Source organism: Hyperolius riggenbachi, chromosome 8, assembly GCF_040937935.1.
Source record: "Hyperolius riggenbachi isolate aHypRig1 chromosome 8, aHypRig1.pri, whole genome shotgun sequence".
Classification (NCBI taxonomy): domain Eukaryota; kingdom Metazoa; phylum Chordata; class Amphibia; order Anura; family Hyperoliidae; genus Hyperolius; species Hyperolius riggenbachi.
Genome location: NC_090653.1, coordinates 174,735,719 through 174,759,988, shown reverse-complemented (window position 1 = coordinate 174,759,988; position 24,270 = coordinate 174,735,719). Strand labels below are relative to the sequence as shown.

At 48.0% G+C, this 24,270-nt stretch overlaps 1 protein-coding gene across 1 annotated transcript in view; it reads right to left on the bottom strand.

Annotated features, from left to right (window-relative positions):
- The window catches only part of LOC137527192 (rho GTPase-activating protein 20-like), a 275,894-nt gene that overhangs the window by 78,581 nt on the left and 173,043 nt on the right, over window positions 1–24,270 (bottom strand). The window contains exon 10 of the mRNA XM_068247674.1: window positions 3,138–3,313. Within this exon, the coding sequence (XP_068103775.1) occupies window positions 3,138–3,313 (176 nt within the window). The remainder of the gene's footprint in view (window positions 1–3,137; window positions 3,314–24,270) is intronic.

The window sequence follows — 24,270 nt, the reverse complement described above, 5'->3', positions numbered from 1 at the left end:
ATGACAACTCCTGCTGCTCCAAACAAAAATTGTAATGACTGCCGTGGAACCACCTCTAGGTCCCATAGCTTACAACATCTCCTGCTGCTCAGCCCAAAAATTAGAATGACTGCTGTGAAACCACCTCTAGGTCCCATGGCCTACAACTTCTCCTACTGCTCCCCCCCAAAATTGTAAGGACTGCTGTGAAACCACCTCTAGGTCCCATAGCTTACAACTTCTCCTGCTGCTCCCAAAAAAAATTATAATGACTGCTGTGAAACCACCTCTAGGTCCCATGGTCTGCAACTTCTCCTGCTGCTCCCCAAAAAAATGTAATGACTGCTGTGAAACCACCTCTAGGTCCCATGGCCTACGACAACTCCTGCTACTCCCCCCAAAAATTGTAATGACTGCTGTGACACCACCTCTAGGTCCCATAGCTTACAACTTCTCCTGCTGCTCCCAAAAAAAATTATAATGACTGCAGTGAAACCACCTCTAGGTCCCATGGTCTGCAACGTCTCCTGCTGCTCCCCAAAAAAATGTAATGACTGCTGTGATACCACCTCTAGGTCCCATGGCCTACAACTTCTCCTGCTGCTCCAAAAAAAATGTAATTACTGCTGTGAAACCACCTGTAGGTCCCATGGCCTACAACTTCTCCTGCTGCTCCAAAAAAATTATAATAACTGCTGTGAAACCACCTCTAGGTCCCATGGCCTACGACAACTCCTGCTGCTCCAAAAAAATTTGTAATCAGGATTGTGATTCACCCACCACTAAAGCCAAAGTTATCAGCAGGACTGCCAGGGAACTGGTATTTGTTTAAAAGGAATAGATAAAACCTTGATGCTGCAACCACAATTATTGTTCAGCACCAGGGAGTCAACCAGTCCACACCCGTATTCACCAAGGGTGTAACAACAGTCCAGAATAAAAAAGACTGGGTCTCGACCTGGATTTTAGGCCGATTGGCCAATTTTATTGTGCAGAAACACAGTGCAAAAGCACAACGTTTCGACCTAGTGGTCTTTATCAAGTGCTTACAGGTACTTGTGCAACAGTCACATATATAGACAATTAAAACACACCCATCAAAGGGCGGGCACATAACTTAAAGAGACAGGCCACATTAAATTAGAATCACAGGAAACATTTTAAATTGTATGCCTCGTTCATGCCATTTGGCGCCAAAGTACCAAGGTCATCAATCCACCTACTCTCCCTGCGTAACAAGGAGATTTGGGGATCCACCCCCTCCTGTGAGAACACCTTTTCCAGCACACACCATCTCAAGTCTCCCACTACATGTCCACATTCAGAAAAATGACGGCCCACAGGAGATTCAAATTTGTCCTTTGATTTCTCAGTATCCTCCTTTTTATAGTTCCTGATATTACTCCTGTGTTCATTTATCCTCCTCCTTGCATCCCTAGTAGTCTGCCCCACGTAGCCCATGCCGCAGGGACACTTCAACAAGTAAACGATATTTATCGTAGTACAGGAAAAACTGCCCTTAACATTAATCCTTGTACCCTTAGTCGTGTGTGTGACATAGTCACCACGAATAATTGAGGAACAATTTTGGTAGTTCATACATGGGAAAGTGCCCCTGCGGCGAGGGACACATGCGGCACCACCACTCCTCCAATCCTTTAGGTCAGCCCTCACTAACTGATCCCTAACACTTTTCCCTTTCCTAAACACCATTTTAGGGGGAGCACGAAATATTCGTGAAAGTAAAGGGTCCGTTTCCACCACTGACCACGCCCCGAGCAGGCATCGTCTAATATCTGTGGCATGATTGTCATACGTTAGTATGAACTGTACCCCCTCCTGGTAATCCTTCTTTCTCTCTTTTCTAATCCTTAGTTGCTTTCTATCCATACTCGCTACATCCGCTGCTACTCTTTCCACCTCCTCCCGTTGGTAACCCCTATCTACATAGTCACCCACCATTCTCTTTGATTGTGTCACATACTTCTCATCACTAGATGTAATTCTGCGAGCTCTAATAAGCTGACTTTTTGGAAGTCCCCTGATCAGAGCTGGGGGATGACAGCTACTAGCTAGTAGTGAATTGTTCCTGTCTGTAGTGGACATGTAGTGGGAGACTTGAGATGGTGTGTGCTGGAAAAGGTGTTCTCACAGGAGGGGGTGTATCCCCAAATCTCCTTGTTACGCAGGGAGAGTAGGTGGATTGATGACCTTGGTACTTTGGCGCCAAATGGCATGAACGAGGCATACAATTTAAAATGTTTCCTGTGATTCTAATTTAATGTGGCCTGTCTCTTTAAGTTATGTGCCCGCCCTTTGATGGGTGTGTTTTAATTGTCTATATATGTGACTGTTGCACAAGTACCTGTAAGCACTTGATAAAGACCACTAGGTCGAAACGTTGTGCTTTTGCACTGTGGTTTCTGCACAATAAAATTGGCCAATCGGCCTAAAATCCAGGTCGAGACCCAGTCTTTTTTATTCTGGACATTTGTTTAAAAGGAAACATCCATTAGGTTCCCTTTAACATTGCGGAAATTGTACCGCCGGAATGTAGCGGTAACAGAATTTCGTTATTGTGGTAGGCGGAATGAACGCGATATCGGAAATCGCCTCTTCAGATCATCACTAATGATGGCGAACAATCTTTGTCTCCAGGTCATTTGAGAATTGTTTTGAGACCCCCATGTTACTCTTCAGAGAAAATTAAAAAAGAAGGGAAACTTACAATTGACCCCCTTAAATTCTCTTTCACATAATTGGATTCACCTATGTATGAAGGTCAGGGTCACTGAGCTTACCAAGCCAATTTGAGTTTCAATAATTAGTATTAAAGGTTTTGGAATCAATGAAATTACAACAGTGCCCAAATTTATGCACCTGCCTAATTTTGTTTAAACAATTATTGCACACTTTCTGTAAATCCAATAAACGTAATTTCACTTCTCAAATATCACTGTGTGCGTCTCCTATATGATATATTTAACTGACATTTTTTATCGTAACAACCAACGATTTATACAGGACAATCATGATGATTAACAAGGTTGCCCAAACTTCTGCATTCCACTGTATCATACACTCTACTGTATTATTAAAACTCAGCCAATTTTTCCTTGAGCTTTTTTCAATAAATAAAAAGAGGATCTTGAACTTACCATTATTGGCTTAGGTAAGTTGCCATTACGACAGACTGATGACAAGCAATGACCAAAGAGCTTGCGAGATGTAAGTGGAGATGGGGAAGAAGGTGTACTCAGAGTGGTGCTACCACTTCGACGGAGAGCCCAGTCTATCAATGACTTCTTTCTTCTGCACTGTTTTTGTGCATATTCTTAAAAGCAAATGAATATCATGAAAAATAATAATAAATGAGGGTAAAAAAGCAAACCAAAAAACATACAGCTAAATTCATCTGAAATTATTATAATTAGTAAAAAGAAGATGTTAATAGTTCAAACATCTTAGTAATGAAGAGTTCTATAAATTACATCTGTGAAATCAAATAAAGCATTCTTTAGTGTTCGTGTACTTATATTTAAATGTACTTAAAATTAATTACAATTAGGCTTTGATCAGTAATACAATGCCCTGAAATTACTTATTTTGCCTTTGTTCTGAAATACAGGCCTATTTTTGCAAATGTTTACATCACAAAAATCTGCCAGGAGCAGCCTTTAAGCCTTGTACACAGGTACGAGGCATGTCACCCGGTGGGAATTGGCACAAATCATTTGGGCGACATTACTAGCCTGCAGGCTGAGGCTGTACAAGCACATTACTAGCCTGCAGGCTAACAACATGCGGGAGGTGGAGTGGTGCTGGAGTGAGAACACGCAGCATGCTTGCTGTGGGGAGAACAATGCTCTTGGCCATCACTCAGCAGAAACAATCCCCCAGATGTATCACTGTCTGACTGACCAGTAAGTGAAGTTGGTGGCTGCCATATACACGATGGAGTATCTTGTGTCTTGTGAGATGGTTGTTATTATCAGCCTTCTTGGCGGAGTCTGGTTTAACACCAGTAACCACTGTTTTCAGAAGTTATCATAAGTTAAAGCGGATCCGAGATGAAAAACTAACTATAACAAGTAACTTGTCTAGATATCTTATTATTATTATTATTTAGTATTTATATTGCGCCGACATATTACGCATCGCTGTACAGAGTTTATATTGTATTGTCACTCAACTGTCCCTCAGAGGGGCTCACGATATAATCCTTTCTGTAGTCTTATGTCTATGTATGTATTGTGTAGTGTATGTATTGTAGTCTAGGGTCAATTTAGAGGGAAGCCACTTAACTTATTTGTATGTTTTTGGGATGTGGAAGAAAACCGGAGTGCCCGGAGGAAACTCACGCAGACACGGGGAGAACATACAAACTCCTTGCAGCTGTTGACCTGGCTGGGATTTGTACCAGTGAACCCAGCGTTGCAAGGGGATAGCGCTAACCATTATCCCACAAGTTAAGATAGTTTACCCAGAAAATCTAGCTGCAAACAGCTTCAACAGTTTATGATTATTTATTCCTGTGATACAATGTACTTTTTGTTACATTACACACAGGTAAGCTGATCTGTATATCCAGCCCTCAGCCTATGAAAACTTCACTCTCCTCTCCTCCTCCCTCCTCCCCTCTGCCTCTGAAATCTCTGGCTAGTAATCTCCTCTAGTGATGCTCAAATACCCCTTTTTAAAATTCGAGTTTGGTCGAATTCGAATAGTAAATTATTCGAGGTCAGTCGAATATTCGAGTCGAATAATTTTTACTATTCGATTCGACCTCGGACTTCGAGCTCACTATTCGAGTCGGTATTCGAGCTCACTATTCGAGCTGACTATTCGAATTGGCCTTAAATAGCTTCCAACACTTGTTTTGAGGGTGAATGATGCAAGAAACATCTTTTTTTCCAAGTAACAACAGCAAGTGATTATGTGGGGATGTTCCTTTAAAAAAAAATGTGGAAAGAGAAGTTGTGTCCTAAATTTTGTTCAGTAGTGTTACTGTATATACTTGTTCTTCTTCTTCTTTATCTTTCTTCTTCTTCTAGATCTTCTTCTTCTATATCTTCTTCTTCTTCTTCTTCTTCTTCTTCATCTTCTTCTTCTTCATCATCTTCTTCTTCTTCTTCTTCTTCATCATCTTCTTCTTCATCTTCTTCTTCATCTTCATCTTCATCTTCTTCTTCATCTTCATCTTCTTCATCTTCTTCTTCTTCATCTTCTTCTTCTTCTTCTTCTTCATCTTCTTCTTCTTCATCTTCTTCTTCTTCATCTTCTTCTTCTTCATCTTCTTCATCTTCTTCTTCTTCATCTTCTTCATCTTCTTCTTCTTCTTCTTCATCTTCTTCTTCTTCATCTTCTTCTTCTTCATCTTCTTCATCTTCTTCTTCTTTTTCATCTTCTTTTTCATCTTCTTCTTCATCTTCTTCTTCATCTTCTTCTTCTTCTTCTTCATCTTCTTCATCTTCTTCTTCTTTATCTTCTTCTTCTTTTTCATCTTCTTCTTCATCATCTTCACGTATTTCTCTTTTCAATTTTTTTTTAAAGAAATGCAGCTATTTTTGAGCGTAACAAATAGCTGGTGGGCGCACGCATGTTGGAAGCGCCATTGTATGTGCTCCCTGGCAGTGGAAACACAAAGACAGCAGGAGGTAAATTCAGCAGCAGGAGGAGGAGGATGAGTGTGTGGCAGCAGGCAGTCAATGAGGCAGGCAGCTCGCCGTGACATAATAGCCCTGGTACCTAGCGGTGATACCAGGGCTGTAAATAAACACAACAGGAGGTCCCAGACAGCGGTCGTGCAGCCCACATTGTGTCCAATACACAACTGGGACAACACAGTTTTCAACCCGGGCACCTCAGAAAAATTAAACCTTTTTTTTTTTTTAATGGTTTTTTGGTTTTTGGTTTTACAACCAATATAGCTATTGTTTGACGTAATAGCTGGTGGCAGAGTGGCAGCAGAAGAAGGTAATGCTGTGTACCCTGGCAGTGGGAAACACAGACAGACAGCAGCAGCAGGAGGAGGAATGGAGGAGTAGGCGAGCAGCTATTGTTTGACGTAATAGCTGGTGGCAGAGTGGCAGCAGAAGGTAAATCATCTGTGTACTCTGGCAGTGGGAAACACAGACAGACAGCAGCAGCAGCAGCAGGAGGAGGTGTGGAGGAGCAGTGTGAGTGTGGCAGCAGGTAGGCAGCGTGACATAATAGCCCTGGTACCTAGCGGTGATACCAGGGCTGTAAATAAACACAACAGGAGGTCCCAGACAGCGGTCGTGCAGCCCACATTGTGTCCAATACACAACTGGGACAACACAGTTTTCAACCCGGGCACCTCAGAAAAATTAAACCTTTTTTTTTTTTAATGGTTTTTTGGTTTTTGGTTTTACAACCAATATAGCTATTGTTTGACGTAATAGCTGGTGGCAGAGTGGCAGCAGAAGAAGGTAATTCTGTGTACCCTGGCAGTGGGAAACACAGACAGACAGCAGCAGCAGCAGGAGGAGGAATGGAGGAGTAGGCGAGCAGCTATTGTTTGACGTAATAGCTGGTGGCAGAGTGGCAGCAGAAGGTAAATCATCTGTGTACCCTGGCAGTGGGAAACACAGACAGACAGCAGCAGCAGCAGCAGGAGGAGGTGTGGAGGAGCAGTGTGAGTGTGGCAGCAGGTAGGCAGCGTGACATAATAGCCCTGGTACCTAGCGGTGATACCAGGTCTGTAAATAAACACAACAGGAGGTCCCAGACAGCGGTCGTGCAGCCCACATTGTGTCCAATACACAACTGGGACAACACAGTTTTCAACCCGGGCACCTCAGAAAAATTAAACCTTTTTTTTTTTTTAATGGTTTTTTGGTTTTTGGTTTTACAACCAATATAGCTATTGTTTGACGTAATAGCTGGTGGCAGAGTGGCAGCAGAAGAAGGTAATGCTGTGTACCCTGGCAGTGGGAAACACAGACAGACAGCAGCAGCAGGAGGAGGAATGGAGGAGTAGGCGAGCAGCTATTGTTTGACGTAATAGCTGGTGGCAGAGTGGCAGCAGAAGGTAAATCATCTGTGTACCCTGGCAGTGGGAAACACAGACAGACAGCAGCAGCAGCAGCAGGAGGAGGTGTGGAGGAGCAGTGTGAGTGTGGCAGCAGGTAGGCAGCGTGACATAATAGCCCTGGTACCTAGCGGTGATACCAGGGCTGTAAATAAACACAACAGGAGGTCCCAGACAGCGGTCGTGCAGCCCACATTGTGTCCAATACACAACCGGGACAACACAGTTTTCAACCCGGGCACCTCAGAAAAATTAAACCTTTTATTTTTTTTAATGGTTTTTTGGTTTTTGGTTTTACAACCAATATAGCTATTGTTTGACGTAATAGCTGGTGGCAGAGTGGCAGCAGAAGAAGGTAATTCTGTGTACCCTGGCAGTGGGAAACACAGACAGACAGCAGCAGCAGGAGGAGGAATGGAGGAGTAGGCGAGCAGCTATTGTTTGACGTAATAGCTGGTGGCAGAGTGGCAGCAGAAGGTAAATCATCTGTGTACCCTGGCAGTGGGAAACACAGACAGACAGCAGCAGCAGCAGGAGGAGGTGTGGAGGAGCAGTGTGAGTGTGGCAGCAGGTAGGCAGCGTGACATAATAGCCCTGGTACCTAGCGGTGATACCAGGGCTGTAAATAAACACAACAGGAGGTCCCAGACAGCGGTCGTGCAGCCCACATTGTGTCCAATACACAACTGGGACAACACAGTTTTCAACCCGGGCACCTCAGAAAAATTAAACCTTTTATTTTTTTTAATGGTTTGTTTGGTTTTGGTTTTGCAACCAATATAGCTATTGTTTGACGTAATAGCTGGTGGCAGAAGGTAATTCTGTGTACCCAGTGGGAAACACAGACAGACAGCAGAAGGGCAGTACACAGCAGCCCACTGTAGGTGTAAAATGTGTGGCTGCAGGCGACGTAATAGTCAAAGTGAACCAGGCTGGCTTAGTGAGCAGGAGCCAGGAGGTGGTAAAGGGTGGTAAGGCACATTAACGATGGTTCCGGCAGCCAGTTCATGTCCCCCTCTCGCCGACAACAGGGGCCAGGAACTCGCCTTCCACCCACACCTGGTTCATCTTGAGAAACGTCAGTCTGTCCACAGACTTGTGAGACAGACGTGAGCGTTTCTCGGTGACCACGCCACCAGCTGCACTGAAGCAGCGCTCGGACAGCACGCTGGAAGGGGGGCAGGACAGCACTTCCAGGGCGTACTGCACCAGCTCGCTCCAGATCTCCATGCGCTTGACCCAATACTCCATGGGATCAACAGGGGCATCGCTGTCAAGCCCGCTGTACGACCCCATGTAGTCAGCCACCATGCGGGTCAGGCGCTGGCTGTGACCGGAGGAGGATGCTGCTGCATGCATCTCCTCTCTAGTCACTGCTGCCGGAGCCTCTACAGTCCTGTAGAGCTCGTGGCTGAGAGACAGCAGGTCTGTGGGGCGCTTGCTGCTGCTGGATGCAGGCACCTGCTGCTGCCTCTGTGCTGGCTGCTGGACAGTGGGGGTGGAAGGCTGGGGGAAGGCTTCCTCCAAGCGCTCAACAAGGGCCTGCTGCAAGCTCCTTATTTGTTGCGCTGGGTCTCCTCCTGCAGGCGGCAGGAACTGGCTCAACTTCCCCTTGAGGCGTGGGTCCAACATCATGCTGATCCAGATCTCCTCCCTCTGCTTCATCTGGATCACCCTGGGGTCCCTGCGCAGGCACGTCAGCATGTGCGCTGCCATTGGGAAGAGGCGGGCCACGTCTGCTGGCACATCGACGTCAGTGCTGTCCTCATCCTCCTCCTCTGCCGCCTCATCCTCTCTCCACCCCCGCACCAACTCAGCTGCGCTGTGCTGATCCCCCTCATCAGCAGCCAGGTCAGGGACCTCCACCAAGTCCTCCTCCTCCTCCCCCTCAGAGGTGGACTGCGCAGCTGGTTGCCGCTCCTGCTGGTCCAAGGCTGCCGCTCCCTGTTCCAGCAAAGCATCGAGGGCCCTGTTCAGCAGAGAAACCAGGGGCACCCACTCGCAGACCATAGCATGGTCCCTGCTCACCATGTTTGTGGCCTGCAGGAAGGGAGCCAGCACTAAGCACACCTGCTGCATGTGCCTCCAGTCATCATCGGGGACGATGGACGGGATGTTGCTGGTCTTGTCCCTTCTCTGAGCTGCGGAAACAGTGGCCAGGGCAAGGTACTGTTTGACAGCGTGCCTCTGTTCAACCAGACGCTCCAACATCGCCAGGGTGGAGTTCCAGCGAGTCGGAACGTCAAGGATCAGCCGATGGTGTGGCAGATCCAGCTCCTTTTGCACGTCTTCCAGGCTCGCACAGGCTGCAGCCGAGCGCCGGAAGTGACGCACAACATTCCTTGCCGTTTCCAGCAGTTCGCCCATCCCCTGGTAGGTGCGCAGGAACTTCTGCACCACCAGGTTCAGCACGTGGGCAAGACAGGGGATGTGGGTCAGGTTTCCCCTGTCTATTGCGGCAACCAGATTGGCCCCATTGTCGGCCACCACCTCTCCGACTCTGAGGCCTCTGGGGGTCAGCCAAATCCTCTCCTGCTCCTGGAGTTTGGCCAACACATGGGTTGCCGTCAGCTTGGTCTTCCCAAGGCTGACCAAGTGCAGCAGCGCTTGGCAGTGGCGGGCCTTCACGCTGCTGCTGAGGCGGGGGGTTTGGCCAGGTGTGCCGGAGGATGGCAGAGGATCGGAGGAACCTGCTGCAGTTCCCCTGACCCTGCGGGGTGGCACCACCCACTGTGTTGCTGCTGCTGCTGTGCCCGCTGCTGCTCTCCCATCCTCACCCCCTTCCACCAAGCTGACCCAGTGGACAGTGAAGGACAGGTAGCGGCCTGTCCCGAAGCGGCTGCTCCAGGAGTCCATGGTGACGTGGACCCTTTCACCAACCGCGTGCTCCAGCCCTCGCTCCACATTGGCCATCACAAAGCGGTGCAGTGCAGGAATGGCCTTGCGGGCAAAGAAGTGTCTGCTGGGGAGCTGCCAGTCTGGGGCTGCGCAAGCAAGCAGCGCACGAATGTCGCTCCCCTCCTGCACGAGCGTGTACGGCAGGAGTTGGGAGCACATGGCCCGTGCCAGCAAGCCGTTCAGCTGCCGCACGCGACGGCTGCTGGGAGGCAGAGCCCTAACCACCCCCTGGAAGGACTCGCTCAAAAGGCTCTGGCGTGGCCTTTTGCTGGCACGGGAATCAGCAGACACAGCGGAGGAGGCCACTGAGGACTGGCTGCCAGAACAGGCCTCAGTGTCGGCGGCAGGAGTTGCAGAGGGGGGAGGAGCAGTGCGTTTCCGCACTCCTGCTGGTGCTGCTGGAGGAGCAGGAGGGCGGGTGGCTGCTGTTGCTGCTGCTGCTGCTGAAGGCTGTGCAGTGATGGGTGTGGTGCCACTGCCAGCACCAGATGCCTTCAGCCTCTGGAACTCCTCATGCTGGTGGAAATGTTTAGCCGCAAGGTGGTTGATGAGCGAGCTGGTGCAGAACTTTAAGGGGTCTGCACCTCTGCTCAACTTCCGCTGACAGTGGTTGCAAGTGGCGTACTTGCTGTACACAGTGGGCATGGTGAAATATCGCCAGATTGGTGACTTAAACATCCCCCTACGGCATGGAAGCGCTGCTGCCTGTCTCCCTGTGGTGGTTGGGGGGGGGGCTTGGGGGGCTTGGGTGCGGCTGGTGGTGGTACTGGCAGATGCTGCTGCTGCTGCTGCTGAGCCTGAGACACCAGCAGGCTGTGGGACCTGCCTACTGCTGCTGCCAATGCTTGCAATGATGCGCCTCCTTGCAAGGCCCACAAGAGCATCCTCCTCCTCCTCCTCAGAGCTGCTGAGGACGACATCCCCTGGAGGTGGTGGCACCCAGTCTCTGTCTGTCACCGGGTCATCATCATCCTCCCCCTCCTGAAACATGTCCTGCTGGGATGAGGACCCCCCAAACTCCTCTCCTGATGCATGGATGGGCTGCTTGACTGTCGCCACAGTCTTGCTGTCCAATCCCTCATCCCCCAAAGTGCCCATCAGCATCTCCTCCTCAAGATCGCCAACAACAGCAGACAATTTACTCATGATGCCTGGGGTCAAAAGACTGCTGAATGACAGGTCGGCGAGTGACGGTGAACTGGCCTCCTCCCCAGACCCTGCTGGGCGGCTGCTGCGAACAGGGGTGGTGGTGGTGGTGGTGGTGAGGGTGGAGGCCTCGGATGCAGAGCTGATGGCGGGCTGCTCATCCTCCGTCATGAGTTGCACCACAGTGTCTGCATCCTTTTCCTCAATGGGACGTTTCCGACCCGGCTGGAGGAAAATGGGAGCAGGTGCTACACGCTGCTGCTGCTGTGTCTCTGCAGCGTGAGTTGCAGATGCTCCTGCTGGGCGGCGCCCAAGGCGTCCACGGCCAGTGGCTATGGGAGGAATGTTAGCCACTGACGCTGCTGCTGCTGCTGCGGAACTGTGCATGGTGGCGCGCCCGCGGCCGCGGCTTGCCACAATGCTACTCCCTCTCCTCCTGATTCCCTTGCTGCCCTTCCCCTTGCCCAAACCGCGCTGGCTGCCACTTCCAGACATCTTCAATGTTTTGGGCGTATAGAGAAAAGTTTTTTAAAAGGGCGGCTGAAAAGTGGGGTACTTTAATGGAGTGGGTTGGTTGGTGAGGTGACTGAGTGAGTGTCCCCTAGTACAGTAAGTAAGTAGTAACAGTCAGGAAGTACAACTAGCAGTTACAATAATCAGTAGTAATCACAAGTAAATTTAGTGTGTGTACACTCAGACAGTGAGTGCACGCACGCAGGAGCTAGTAGCCTATGGACAGTGACTGAGTGTCCTAGACTCCTAGTACAGTAAGAGTAAGTAGTAACAGTAAGTAGAACTAACTAATTACGATAATCAATCAGCGATCAGAAGGAAATAGAGTGTGTGTTGTGTGTGTACACTCAGACAGTGAGTGCACGCACGCAGGAGCTAGTAGCCTATGAACACAGTGACTGAGTGTCCTAGACTCCTAGTACAGTAAGAGTAAGTAGTAACAGTAAGTAGAACTAACTAATTACAATAATCAATCAGCGATCAGAAGGAAATGGAGTGTGGGTGTGTGTACACTCAGACAGTGAGTGCACACACGCAGGAGCTAGAAGCCTATGAACACAGTGACTGAGTGTCCTAGACTCCTAGTACAGTAAGAGTAAGTAGTAACAGTAAGTAGAACTAACTAATTACAATAATCAATCAGCGATCAGAAGGAAATAGAGTGTGGGTGGTGTGTGTACACTCAGACAGTGAGTGACCGCACGCAGGAGCTAGTAGCCTATGGACAGTGACTGAGTGTCCTAGACTCCTAGTACAGTAAGAGTAAGTAGTAACAGTAAGTAGAACTAACTAATTACAATAATCAATCAGCGATCAGAAGGAAATGGAGTGTGGGTGTGTGTACACTCAGACAGTGAGTGCACGCACGCAGGAGCTAGTAGCCTATGAACACAGTGACTGAGTGTCCTAGACTCCTAGTACAGTAAGAGTAAGTAGTAACAGTAAGTAGAACTAACTAATTACAATAATCAATCAGCGATCAGAAGGAAATGGAGTGTGGGTGTGTGTACACTCAGACAGTGAGTGCACACACGCAGGAGCTAGAAGCCTATGAACACAGTGACTGAGTGTCCTAGACTCCTAGTACAGTAAGAGTAAGTAGTAACAGTAAGTAGAACTAACTAATTACAATAATCAATCAGCGATCAGAAGGAAATAGAGTGTGGGTGGTGTGTGTACACTCAGACAGTGAGTGACCGCACGCAGGAGCTTGTAGCCTATGGACAGTGACTGAGTGTCCTAGACTCCTAGTACAGTAAGAGTAAGTATTAACAGTAAGTACAACTAACTAATTACGATAATCAATCAGCGATCAGAAGGAAATGGAGTGTGGGTGTGTGTACACTCAGACAGTGAGTGCACGCACGCAGGAGCTAGTAGCCTATGAACACAGTGACTGAGTGTCCTAGACTCCTAGTACAGTAAGAGTAAGTAGTAACAGTAAGTAGAACTAACTAATTACGATAATCAATCAGCGATCAGAAGGAAATGGAGTGTGGGTGTGTGTACACTCAGACAGTGAGTGCACGCACGCAGGAGCTAGTAGCCTATGGACAGTGACTGAGTGTCCTAGACTCCTAGTACAGTAAGAGTAAGTAGTAACAGTAAGTACAACTAACTAATTACGATAATCAATCAGCGATCAGAAGGAAATAGAGTGTGTGTTGTGTGTGTACACTCAGACAGTGAGTGCAGTGCGCACACGCAGGAGCTAGTAGCCTATATGAACAGTGACAGTGAGTGTCCCTACGGGTACAGTAAGAGTAAGTAGTAAGTAAGTACAACTAAATAACAATAATCTATCAGTAATCAGAAGGAAATAGAGTGTGTGTACACACAGACAGTGAGTGAGTGCACACACGCAGGAGCTAGCTAGTAGCCTATAAACAGTGACAGTCAGTGAGTGTCCTACTCCTAGTACAGTATAACTACAATACTATTAGTAAAGGACAGCAGAAATACTGGTATAGATGAGAGAAATAAACAGAGGACAGCTGCCCACAGAGGCAAGGCCCCCCTGAGGCCTAAACCTGTAAGCTTGCAGCAGCTGCCTGTCTCTAATGTAACACACAAGCTACTAACTAAAATACAATGTCTATCTAACTAACAACAATATAGGTGTATATGGCAGGTGTAGGTGAGCAAAAACGCTAGGTAAATGATCACAATAGAGCACTTGCTAAGCCAAAGCACAAAGGAGCAACTCTCTCTCTGTACAAGTCTCAGGCAAGCATGGAGAAACGGAACATGGCGGCCGCTATTTATAGGGTAGGGGCTGGCCAGGGTCCCCCTCTGTGATTGGCTGCCGTCAGAGGGCCTGGGAGCCCTCTGATTGGCTCTAAGGACATCAATCTGGGCTATGACGCTATTCGAGCTCGGTACCGAGCTCGAATAGCGCCGGGTTGCTCGAATAGCTCGAATAGTGAATGGGCTATTCGAGTGTACTCGGATAGCCCATTCGAATAGCTCCAGCTATTCGGAGCTCGAATACCGAGCTCGAATAGCTGGAAAAGAGCTCGAATATTCGAGCTACTCGAATATTCGAGCTCTGCTGAGCACCACTGATCTCCTCCTCCTCCTGCCCAGACTGAGCTCCAATAAGCCCTTGCTACATGGCTCTGAGAGTGCCAAGGCACAGAAGGAGCTGTGGGCGAGGCTTGTTTAGTTTATAGGGAATTAGAGTATTAAAACAAAAAAAAAGTATTTGGATTGAGGAATGCCCTATAAACTATATGAAACACAATTATGCAATGAGTAAAAGTTTAGGCTTCTACACCACCAACTCCCCACTCACTACCATGGGAGCCATCGGCAATCCATTTTCCCACAAGAATATAAATAAAATCATGTTAAACTATGCAGAATACTACGTTCTAGAATTTTATATTAAATATTACTCATAAAGCAACTAAAGTAACAATCTATATTCATGCTTTGCTGCCACAAAGTATTCTATTTACAATTCCAATGTGTTACTATTTTCAACAACTTTACTACCTCCATTAGAGTACCAACTTTCCAAGATAAAAAACTGTAACAATTGTGGATCATAGTCATACTTATTTCTAAATTACAGGGACAAGCTATGGGTCTGATATATATTTGATATATTTGAATCATGCATCTACACTACAACAAGTACACAAAGTGTTGACTGTTGGACAAAACTAACTTTTTAGTCATGAGAATGACTCATTCAGGGGATGGAGCCACCATGCGGAGATGCCCATAACATTGTAATCTCCGCATGGTGGCTCCATTCCCTGAATGAGTCATTCTCATGACAAAATCGATAGGGAGGAGCCACATGCGGAAGTAACACGTACGGGAGCAGTGGGACACGGTGGCGTGGTGGAGCGAGTGGGACCCTGAGAAAACATCTTAACGGCAGCCAGCACGGGGGGGGGGGGGGGGTAGCCCGTTCCTATACTCCACAGGCTTACCATCTGTTTGTAATATGTGAGTGGGACGTTTTAATAAACCGTTTTTTATGATAAGATATCTGCGCAATGATAGCCTTTGTTTGCATTGAGGTATATATGTGACCCAAGAAGGAGAGAAGGAGAGGCATCTGAGTGGTATCAGCCACAGGGTGTAGGGAGCCTGGCAAGTACCCCAAAGGCGAATTAAGGCCACTGTAAGTACCGTAGTTGGTGAGTGTGGATCCTTAGGGTGTCCTTGGTGATGGCTAAAGTCTGTATATAGAGCATTTATGGTTGGAGCGCTGGTCTGGCATAGAAATAGCATTTACAAGAAAGGACCGACTCATGCCTTTTTCCAGAAGTGCACCCATAGAACCTTGTGGCATACAGGAACTGCATTTTTTTTGCAGAGACACCAGATTGGTGTGAGATTGCTGCATAGGATTATATATGTGTCATAATTGTATAAATCATATTGATTGTATTTACTATATTTGAATCATATTATTGATCAGATTAGGGGTGGGCATCTGAGCGCTGTTTAATTCTTTGGTTAACGGTTTTAGAAACCACATTGTTAAAGCAAATCTGAAGCAAAAATAAACTTACAAGATACTGAATTGTATGTGTAGTATGGATATTAAATAGCATTAGCAGCAAAGAAAAGAGTCTCATACAGTATTTTTATTTTCAGTTATATAACTTTATTTATAATATTGCATCATACAGTAACAGTTGCAGTTTTAAAACCACACTCTGTCTTTTAAGCTGTAAAACAGAGCTAATGACCATTTGAACTTTTCTGCAGTAAAACCTTATACCAAGCTGTCTCTCACTGTTTTTTTGGCTGTTTAAAGGGCCACTTAAGGCTAGCTAAAAAAAATGAGTTTTACTCACCTGGGGCTTCCACCAGCCCCCTGCAGCTGTCTGGTGCACACGCAGTCTCGCTCCAATCCTCCTGTCCCCGACGCCGGCTACTTCCGGTTTCGGCGAAAGGCGCCGACCGGCTGGGAACGTGAGTGATTCTTTGCGTTCCTGGCTGCAATAGTGCCCTCTATACTGCTATTGCGGCCAGGAATGCAAAGAATCACTCGCGTTCCCAGGCCTGTCGTTGGTGCCTGCCGCCGAAAACGGAACTAGCTGCCGGCAGGGACAGGAGGATCGGAGCGAGACAGCGTGGTCACCGGACAGCTGCAGGGGGCTGAAATAACAAAAAACCTCAGAGATCAATGACTGATATATGAAACACGTGTATTATGAAAATCACATCACATTAAATACACATAGAATACCCATGATCCCCAAATATTCCACCATCCCAGGCGCGGAGCTAGGGGGGGTCGGGGTAGGTCAAGTGCCCCCGGGCGCTGGGTCCCTAAGGGCGCCCAGCTGAGCTGCTTTGATGTTTGTTTTTTTTTTTTGTTGGTTTGGTTTTTTTTTTCTGTGGAGGGGAGCAGCGCAGAGAAGAGGGAGAGCTATGCGGACGGTGGAGAAGGGGGCCATCTCCCCCCTTCTCTCATCTTAGGGTGCTCTCCCTCCCTCGCTCTCCCCTCCATTAATGTCCAGTGTCTCTGGCGCAGCGGGCGGGACTTACCTCCGTCTCGCTCCAGCGCCAGAAGTCCGGGTGCCGCAGCCGCTGCTCTGGTCTGGACCAGACCAGAGTAGCGGCTAATCCATCCGGCGCTGCGACGAGACGGAGATAAGTTCCGCCCGCCGCTGCCAGCCACCCGGACATTAATGGAGGGGAGAGCGAGGGAGGGAGAGCAGCTCTCCTTCTCTGCGCTGCTCCCCTCCTGCTGGGGAGCCAGGGAGGGGGACACCCAGCTACCTACTCTACGCACATATACCCCTGCCTACATATACTGGGCATATATACCCCTGGCTACATATACTGGGCATATATACCCCTGGCTACATATACTGGGCATATATACCCCTGGCTACATATACTGGGCATATATACCCCTGCCTACATATACTGGGCATATATACCCCTGCCTACATATACTGGGGACATATACCCCTGGCTACATATACGGGGCATATATACCCCTGGCTACATATACTGGGCATATATACCCCTGGCTACATATACTGGGCATATATACCCCTGGCTACATATACTGGGCATATATACCCCTGGCTACATATACTGGGCATATATACCCCTGCCTACATATACTGGGCATATATACCCCTGCCTACATATACTGGGGACATATACCCCCTGACTACATATACTGGGCATATATACCCCTGGCTACATATACTGGGCATATATACCCCTGCCTACATATACTGGGCATATATACCCCTGCCTACATATACTGGGGACATATACCCCCTGACTACATATACTGGGAATATATACCCCTGGCTACATATACTGGGCATATATACCCCTGGCTAGATATACTGGGCATATATACCCCTGGCTACATATACTGGGCATATATACCCCTGCCTACATATACTGGGCATATATACCCCTGCCTACATATACTGGGCATATATACCCCTGGCTACATATACTGGGCATATATACCCCTGGCTACATATACTGGGCATATATACCCCTGGCTACATATACTGGGCATATATACCCCTGCCTACATATACTGGGCATATGTACCCCTGGCTACATATACTGGGCATATATACCTCTGGCTACATATACTAGGCATATATACCCCTGCCTACATATACTGGACATATATACCCCTGCCTACATATACTGGGCACAAATACCCCTGCCTACATATACTGGGCACATATACCCCTGGCTACATATACTGGGCACATATACCCCTGGCTACATATACTGGGAACATATACCTCTGGCTACATATACTGGGCACACATACCCCTGCCTACATATACTGGGCACATATACCCCTGGCTACCTGTTCTGTGGACATCTCTACCCCTGGCTACCTGTTCTGGGGACATCTATACCGCTGGCCACCTATTCTGGGGACATCTATACTGCTGGCCACCTATTCTGGGGACACCTATAGACCTGGGGCTACCTATTTTTGGGGGGCCTCATGATTTGTTGGGGGCCTCAAGATCGCTGAATTTGTCTTGTTGGGGGCCTCGTGATTGCTGAATTTGTCTTGTTAGGGGCCTCATGATTGCTGAATTTGTCTTGTTGGGGGCCTCATGATTGCTGAATTTGTCTTGTTGGGGGCCTCAAGATCGCTAAATTTGTCTTGTTGGAGGCCTCATGATTGCTGAGTTGGTCATGTTGGGGGCCTCATGTTTGCTCATGATTGCTGAATTTGTCTTGATGGGGGGGGGGGGCTCATGATTGCTGAATTTGTCTTGATGGGGGAGGCTCATGATTGCTGAATTTGTCTTGATGGGGGGGGGGGGGGGGGGGCTCATGATTGCTGAATATGTTTTGGAACATGCTGGAAGGTACATACTGAGGGAGGGTGGGTGAGCGTGAGCCTGCTAACCTCCATATACATTTGGCTCCACCCATAACGACACCCACATTTATTATGTGGCCACGCCCCCTTTTGGCACGGGGGTCGCATTAATAGTCTTTGTCCCCGGGCGCTGAAAACCCTAGCTACGCCTCTGCACCATCCCTTTAAAAACCATGAAATATACACCTGAGCATCTAACTGGACTAACATATGCACTATTATGCCACGCTAATCACATTTCCTATGCAGTTCAATCAAACAGGGTTATGAGTTCTCTGCCTAACTAGCAGCTAATACTTATCACCTCAGCACAGTCTGTGTATAGCTCTGATTTTCCTAGCACAGTCAAAGAGAGTGAAGTTTATTGTTGATTACTGAGGTCCCAAAACAGAACTGCTTCACTGAAAAAAAGCAAGTGCAAAAAATAATAAGCATATGCAGTTCATCTGGCCAGGATTGCTACCATATACTTCACAGCAGTGATTAAAAACATGCATTGTGTCTCACCATACTTTACCCAATTCCCTGTGCACCCGGGAAGGGCCTTTCACAAACTCTGTCCCAAGAGACCAAGCACCTAGTTCAGTATTGCAGTGCAGTTGCAGCAACAGCCTTGCCCCAGTACAAATGTCCTCAGCACGGGCGTCCCCGCTGCTTACAGGGTCTTACTGGCTGTGCACTCTGATCTTCCGTCCCTCTGCCCCCTCTCTCACTGTGAGGCAGGGGTGTAGCAAGCTGCAAACAATGTATCAGCTCTGAAGTCTCTCCAAACGGCTCTTCTGAGTATGGTGACTCACACAGATCAAACTAGTGGACCGGTTTCATCAAATCAACTTTGATTTCTTCGGCACTAATGGCAAAAAGCTCTCTTGCTCCATCTTGTGGCTGTTTTTATACATGCATGAATGTTTATCATCCAAATTTATGTAACATGCTCTCTAACACCATCTTGTGGTTGCTTTTTATGCATGCACGTTGTCTGTCATATCCAGGCCATAGAAGACAGCTGTCTGACTGTACTCTTACTCCCTCTACTGGGTTAATAATTGTACTCATTCAATACAGCAATATGCCTTCACCTGTTACATATACCTGATTTTAAACATGCATCCCAACTATGGAGATACTTCATAGAAGCAGTTGCCAATGATATTTCTTGATCTAAACTCACATGTCTCTAAAATGCGGAGGGAGGGGACCCCACATAGCAGAACCCTGAAAACCCACGTAAAATACCCTATGAGAGATTGTCAGATCTATATTTAGGAATTTTGCTGGCAGGAAAAAGACTCCACATCGATATGGACACACACAGGGCCCTATCTCTTATTTTCCCCCTTAGGAAAGGTGGTTTGGTGACCCGAACATGGATTTAAAGAAAAACTCCTAAATTAAAATCCACATTTATTCCCCTTGGTTTTAGGGTCTTACATTTATAAATCCACATGCATTCTTTCTGCAACAATATTCTATCAAAATCCCCCCTTTTGGGACTAATATTTAATTTTTAAATCCCCCTAAATTTCATTCCTTTAGGGTCACTGTTGTGGCACTCTATGAAATGCTGTGCCACTGCACTATCCATATGCTTAGCCTTAATATTCTTTATATGCTCTCCTATCCGTGTTTACAGGTCCCTCCCCGTCTTACCTATGTACATTTTGTTGCAAGGACAAATCAACTGATAGATTACTTTTGTTGTAGCACATGAGATATAATCTCGTATTTTAAACTGAGCTGTACCTGTGCTATCCATGAAGGTATCACCTTCTATCACATATTTACACAATCTGCAATTCTGACATTTAAACATCCCCTTTCTCCTCATAGGGGTATCTCTATGTCTTTGGAACTCACTTCTTACTAGCAAATCATTAAGACTACTGCTTCTTTTCGCCGTCACATGTGGTGTCGTCCCCACTATTTCTGCTATGTCTCAATCCAGGGTAAGAATCCCCCAATTTTTATTGAGAATAGCTAATAATTGTTCCCAATGGCTGCCATACTTGGTAATCAATCTAACCGGGTCATTAACACTCTGTTCTTCCCTACTTTGCTCCTTTTTTACCAATAGGGACTCCCTGTCTGTTTGCAATGCTCTAACATAAGCTTTCTTAATCATCCTATTAGGGTAGCCCCTCTCTTTCAATCTCTGTCTCAGGGCATATGCCTCCTCCTTAAACAAATCTAACGTGGTGCAATTGCGCCTTATCCTCAAGAACTCCCCTGTTGGCACTGACCTTATTTGACACCCCAAGTGGTGGCTTGAAGCATGCAGTAGTGTATGGCCCGCACTTTCTTTCCTATATGTACTGGTTAATAATCTATTGCCCTGTTTAAATATTTTTAAATCTAAAAAGGATATCATTTCTTCATCACAGGTATACGTTACAAAAATATTTCTTTGATTACAATTTAATTGTTCCACAAAGGTGTTGAGACTTTGCCTGTCTCCTCTCCACACCATTACCACATCGTCTATGTAACGTAGCCATAGGGCGACGCGCTCGCCGAACCCACGCATGCCATACACCTCCTCCAACTCCCACAAACCTAGGTGCAGGCATGCGCAGGGGCATTTCTAGGGTCCCTGGAGATCAGTGGCACCTGTGGGCACCAGGAGGGGGCAAAAAATGGGCGTGGCCATGCGGTGAGTGGGCGTGGCCATGGGTGGGGCCAAATGTACATGAACTTAGCAGCGGTGTAAGCTACGGATAACGGGCCTGCCCATCGAAATATTGGACGGAGCCCCCTGTCCTTTATTTCGATCATTTACAATCAGTATAGGCATAGATCAAAGATGTATACGCACATACAATTTTGATTGGTCAATCACTGACCCCCAATTTCCCACCCCCGTGCAGTAAGTGGGCCAACAGACAATGAATTTTATGAACAGAGCTAAAATTGGCTAATCAAAATTGTATGTGTGTACCAGGCTTTACAGCTAATACTGTACATACTGAAAGTAGCAGGGATCAGCATACAATACAGCTGGTTTACAATCAATAAAGGCACAGAGTAACACCTTACACTGTACACACTGGAGGTAAATCAGCACACAGTGCAAGCACTAGAGAACAGCGTATACTGTACATACTGTAGGCAGCAGAATTCAGCACACTGCAGCTAGCGTGCCAAAAATATGACGATCACGTTGTGTGGCGTGCTTATCGCGCCGCACCAAAAAATGGGTGGGCCATGGACCAGAATATAGGTGTGGTAACGGGTGGAGACAAATTTACATGAACCTAGCAATGGTGGGACATCAGATTAGGACAGTGGTGGCGAACCTTTTGGAGGCCGAGTGCCCAAACTGCAACCCAAAAGTCACTTACCGGTATCTATCGCAAAGTGGCAACAGCAATTTAAACTAAATACTGTACAAACGTTTTAACTCATACATGAACATTATGGAAAATCCAAGTTGAAAATAAACTGTGAAGATAAACAATTTCATCCATCCTACTCCTGAAAAATGTATTCAATTTTTTAGAACCTCCCAGTTTTATTTTCTGTTTTAAAACGCTAAAAAAGTAGGTTTAATGCTATTGTCTCATATGATAAGGATTCAGCTTTTCCCATAGTCTCGCAGTTAGCAATCATGTGACCCCCAACAAGACATATTCAGCAATCATGAGGCCCCCAACAAATCAGGAGGCCCCCAACAAGACAAATTCAGCAATCATGAGGCCTCCAACAAATCATGAGGCCCCCAACAAGACAAATTCAGCAATCATGAGGCCCCCAACAAGACAAATTCAGCAATCATGAGGCCCCCAACAAATCATGAGGCCCCCAACAAGACAAATTCAGCAATCATGAGGCCCCCAACAAATCATAAGGCTCCCAACAAGACACATTCAGCAGTCATGAGGCACATAAATAGACAGCATTTCACATAAATAGGCAGAATGCCCCCTTAATATGGTAGCCCCCCCAAGTTAGGTAGTGAGTGACAGGGACCCCCAGGTTAGCTAGTGAGTGACAGGCGCCTCCAGTTAGCTAGTGAGTGACAGGCGCCTCCAGTTAGGTAGTGAGTGACAGGGACCCCGATAGTGAGTGACAGGGAGCACCTTTAGGTAGTGAGTGAGTGCCAGGGAGCCCCTTTAGGCAGTGAGTGAGTGCCAGGAAGCCCCTTTAGGCAGTGAGTGAGTGCCAGGGAGCCCCTTTAGGCAGTGAGTGAGTGACAGGAAGCCCCTTTAGGCAGTGAGTGAGTGAAAGGGAGCCCCTTTAGGCAGTGAGTGAGTGACAGGGAGCCCCTTTAGGCAGTGAGTGAGTGACAGGGAGCCCCTTTAGGCAGTGAGTGAGTGACAGGGAGCCCCTTTAGGGAGTGAGTGAGTGACAGGGAGGCCCTTTAGGGAGTGAGTGAGTGACAGGGAGGCCCTTTAGGGAGTGAGTGAGTGCCAGGGAGCCCCTTTAGGGAGTGAGTGAGTGACAGGGAGCCCCTTTAGGGAGTGGGTGCGTGACAGGGAGCCCCTTTAGGGAGTGGGTGCGTGCCAGGGAGCCCCTTTAGGGAGTGGGTGCGTGCCAGGGAGCCCCTTTAGGGAGTGGGTGCGTGCCAGGGAGCCTCTTTAGGGAGTGGGTGCGTGCCAGGGAGCCCCTTTAGGGAGTGGGTGCGTGCCAGGGAGCCCCTTTAGGGAGTGAGTGAGTGCCAGGGGAGCCCCTTTAGGGAGTGAGTGAGTGCCAGGGGAGCCCCTTTAGGGAGTGAGTGAGTGCCAGGGGAGCCCCTTTAGGGAGTGAGTGAATGCCAGGGGAGCCCCTTTAGGGAGTGAGTGAGTGCCAGGGGAGCCCCTTTAGGGAGTGAGTGAGTGCCAGGGAGCCCCTTTAGGGAGTGAGTGACAGGGAGCCCCTTTAGGGAGTGAGTGAGTGCCAGGGAGCCCCTTTAGGGAGTGAGTGAGTGCCAGGGAGCCCCTTTAGGGAGTGAGTGCGTGCCAGGGAGCCCCTTTAGGGAGTGAGTGAGTGCCAGGGAGCCCCTTTAGGGAGTGAGTGAGTGCCAGGGGAGCCCCTTTAGGGAGTGAGTGAGTGACAGGGAGCACCTTTAGGGAGTGAGTGAGTGACAGGTAGCCCCTTTAGGGAGTGAGTGAGTGACAGGGAGCCCCTTTAGGGAGTGAGTGCCAGGGAGCCCCTTTAGGGAGTGAGTGAGTGAGTGAGTGACAGGGAGCCCCTTTAGGGAGTGAGTGAGTAAAAGGGAGCCCCTTTAGGGAGTGAGTGAGTGCCAGGGAGCCCCTTTAGGGAGTGAGTGAGTGCCAGGGAGCCCCTTTAGGGAGTGAGTGCGTGCCAGGGAGCCCCTTTAGTGAGTGAGTGAGTGACAGGGAGGCCCCCTCTCTAGCCGCCGCCGCTCCCCCCCCTACCTCTCAGCAGACCTCAGGATCAGCGGCGACCCGACCAGATGTACGAGCGGGCGCTGGACGCACCCGCTCGATATGCGGAAGTGATGTCACTTCCGCATATCAGTGCGGGCGCTGGGTCCTAGCGCCCGCACGATTGGTCGCCGGCTCGCCGCCTGATCCTGAGGTCTGAGACTGTCAGTGACGCGGCGGCTGGAGGGAGCCGCTGAGTCTGACAGAGGGGGCGGCCGGGCGGAGATCCGTGGCACCCCAGGAAAGATTGGGGGCACGTACCCCCCTAAAACAGGGCTAGCGACGCCCCTGGGCATGCGTAGGCCGGAGAGCACGCTGCCCCCATGGCCACGCCCCTCAATTGCTGATAGTACCAACCATCAAACTGGAAGAAATTTCTTGTCAAAATTAATTTCATCAGATCAACCACATAACAGTTATGGGCCTCTTCCTCTGCTCCATAATATTTTTCCAGAAAAAAT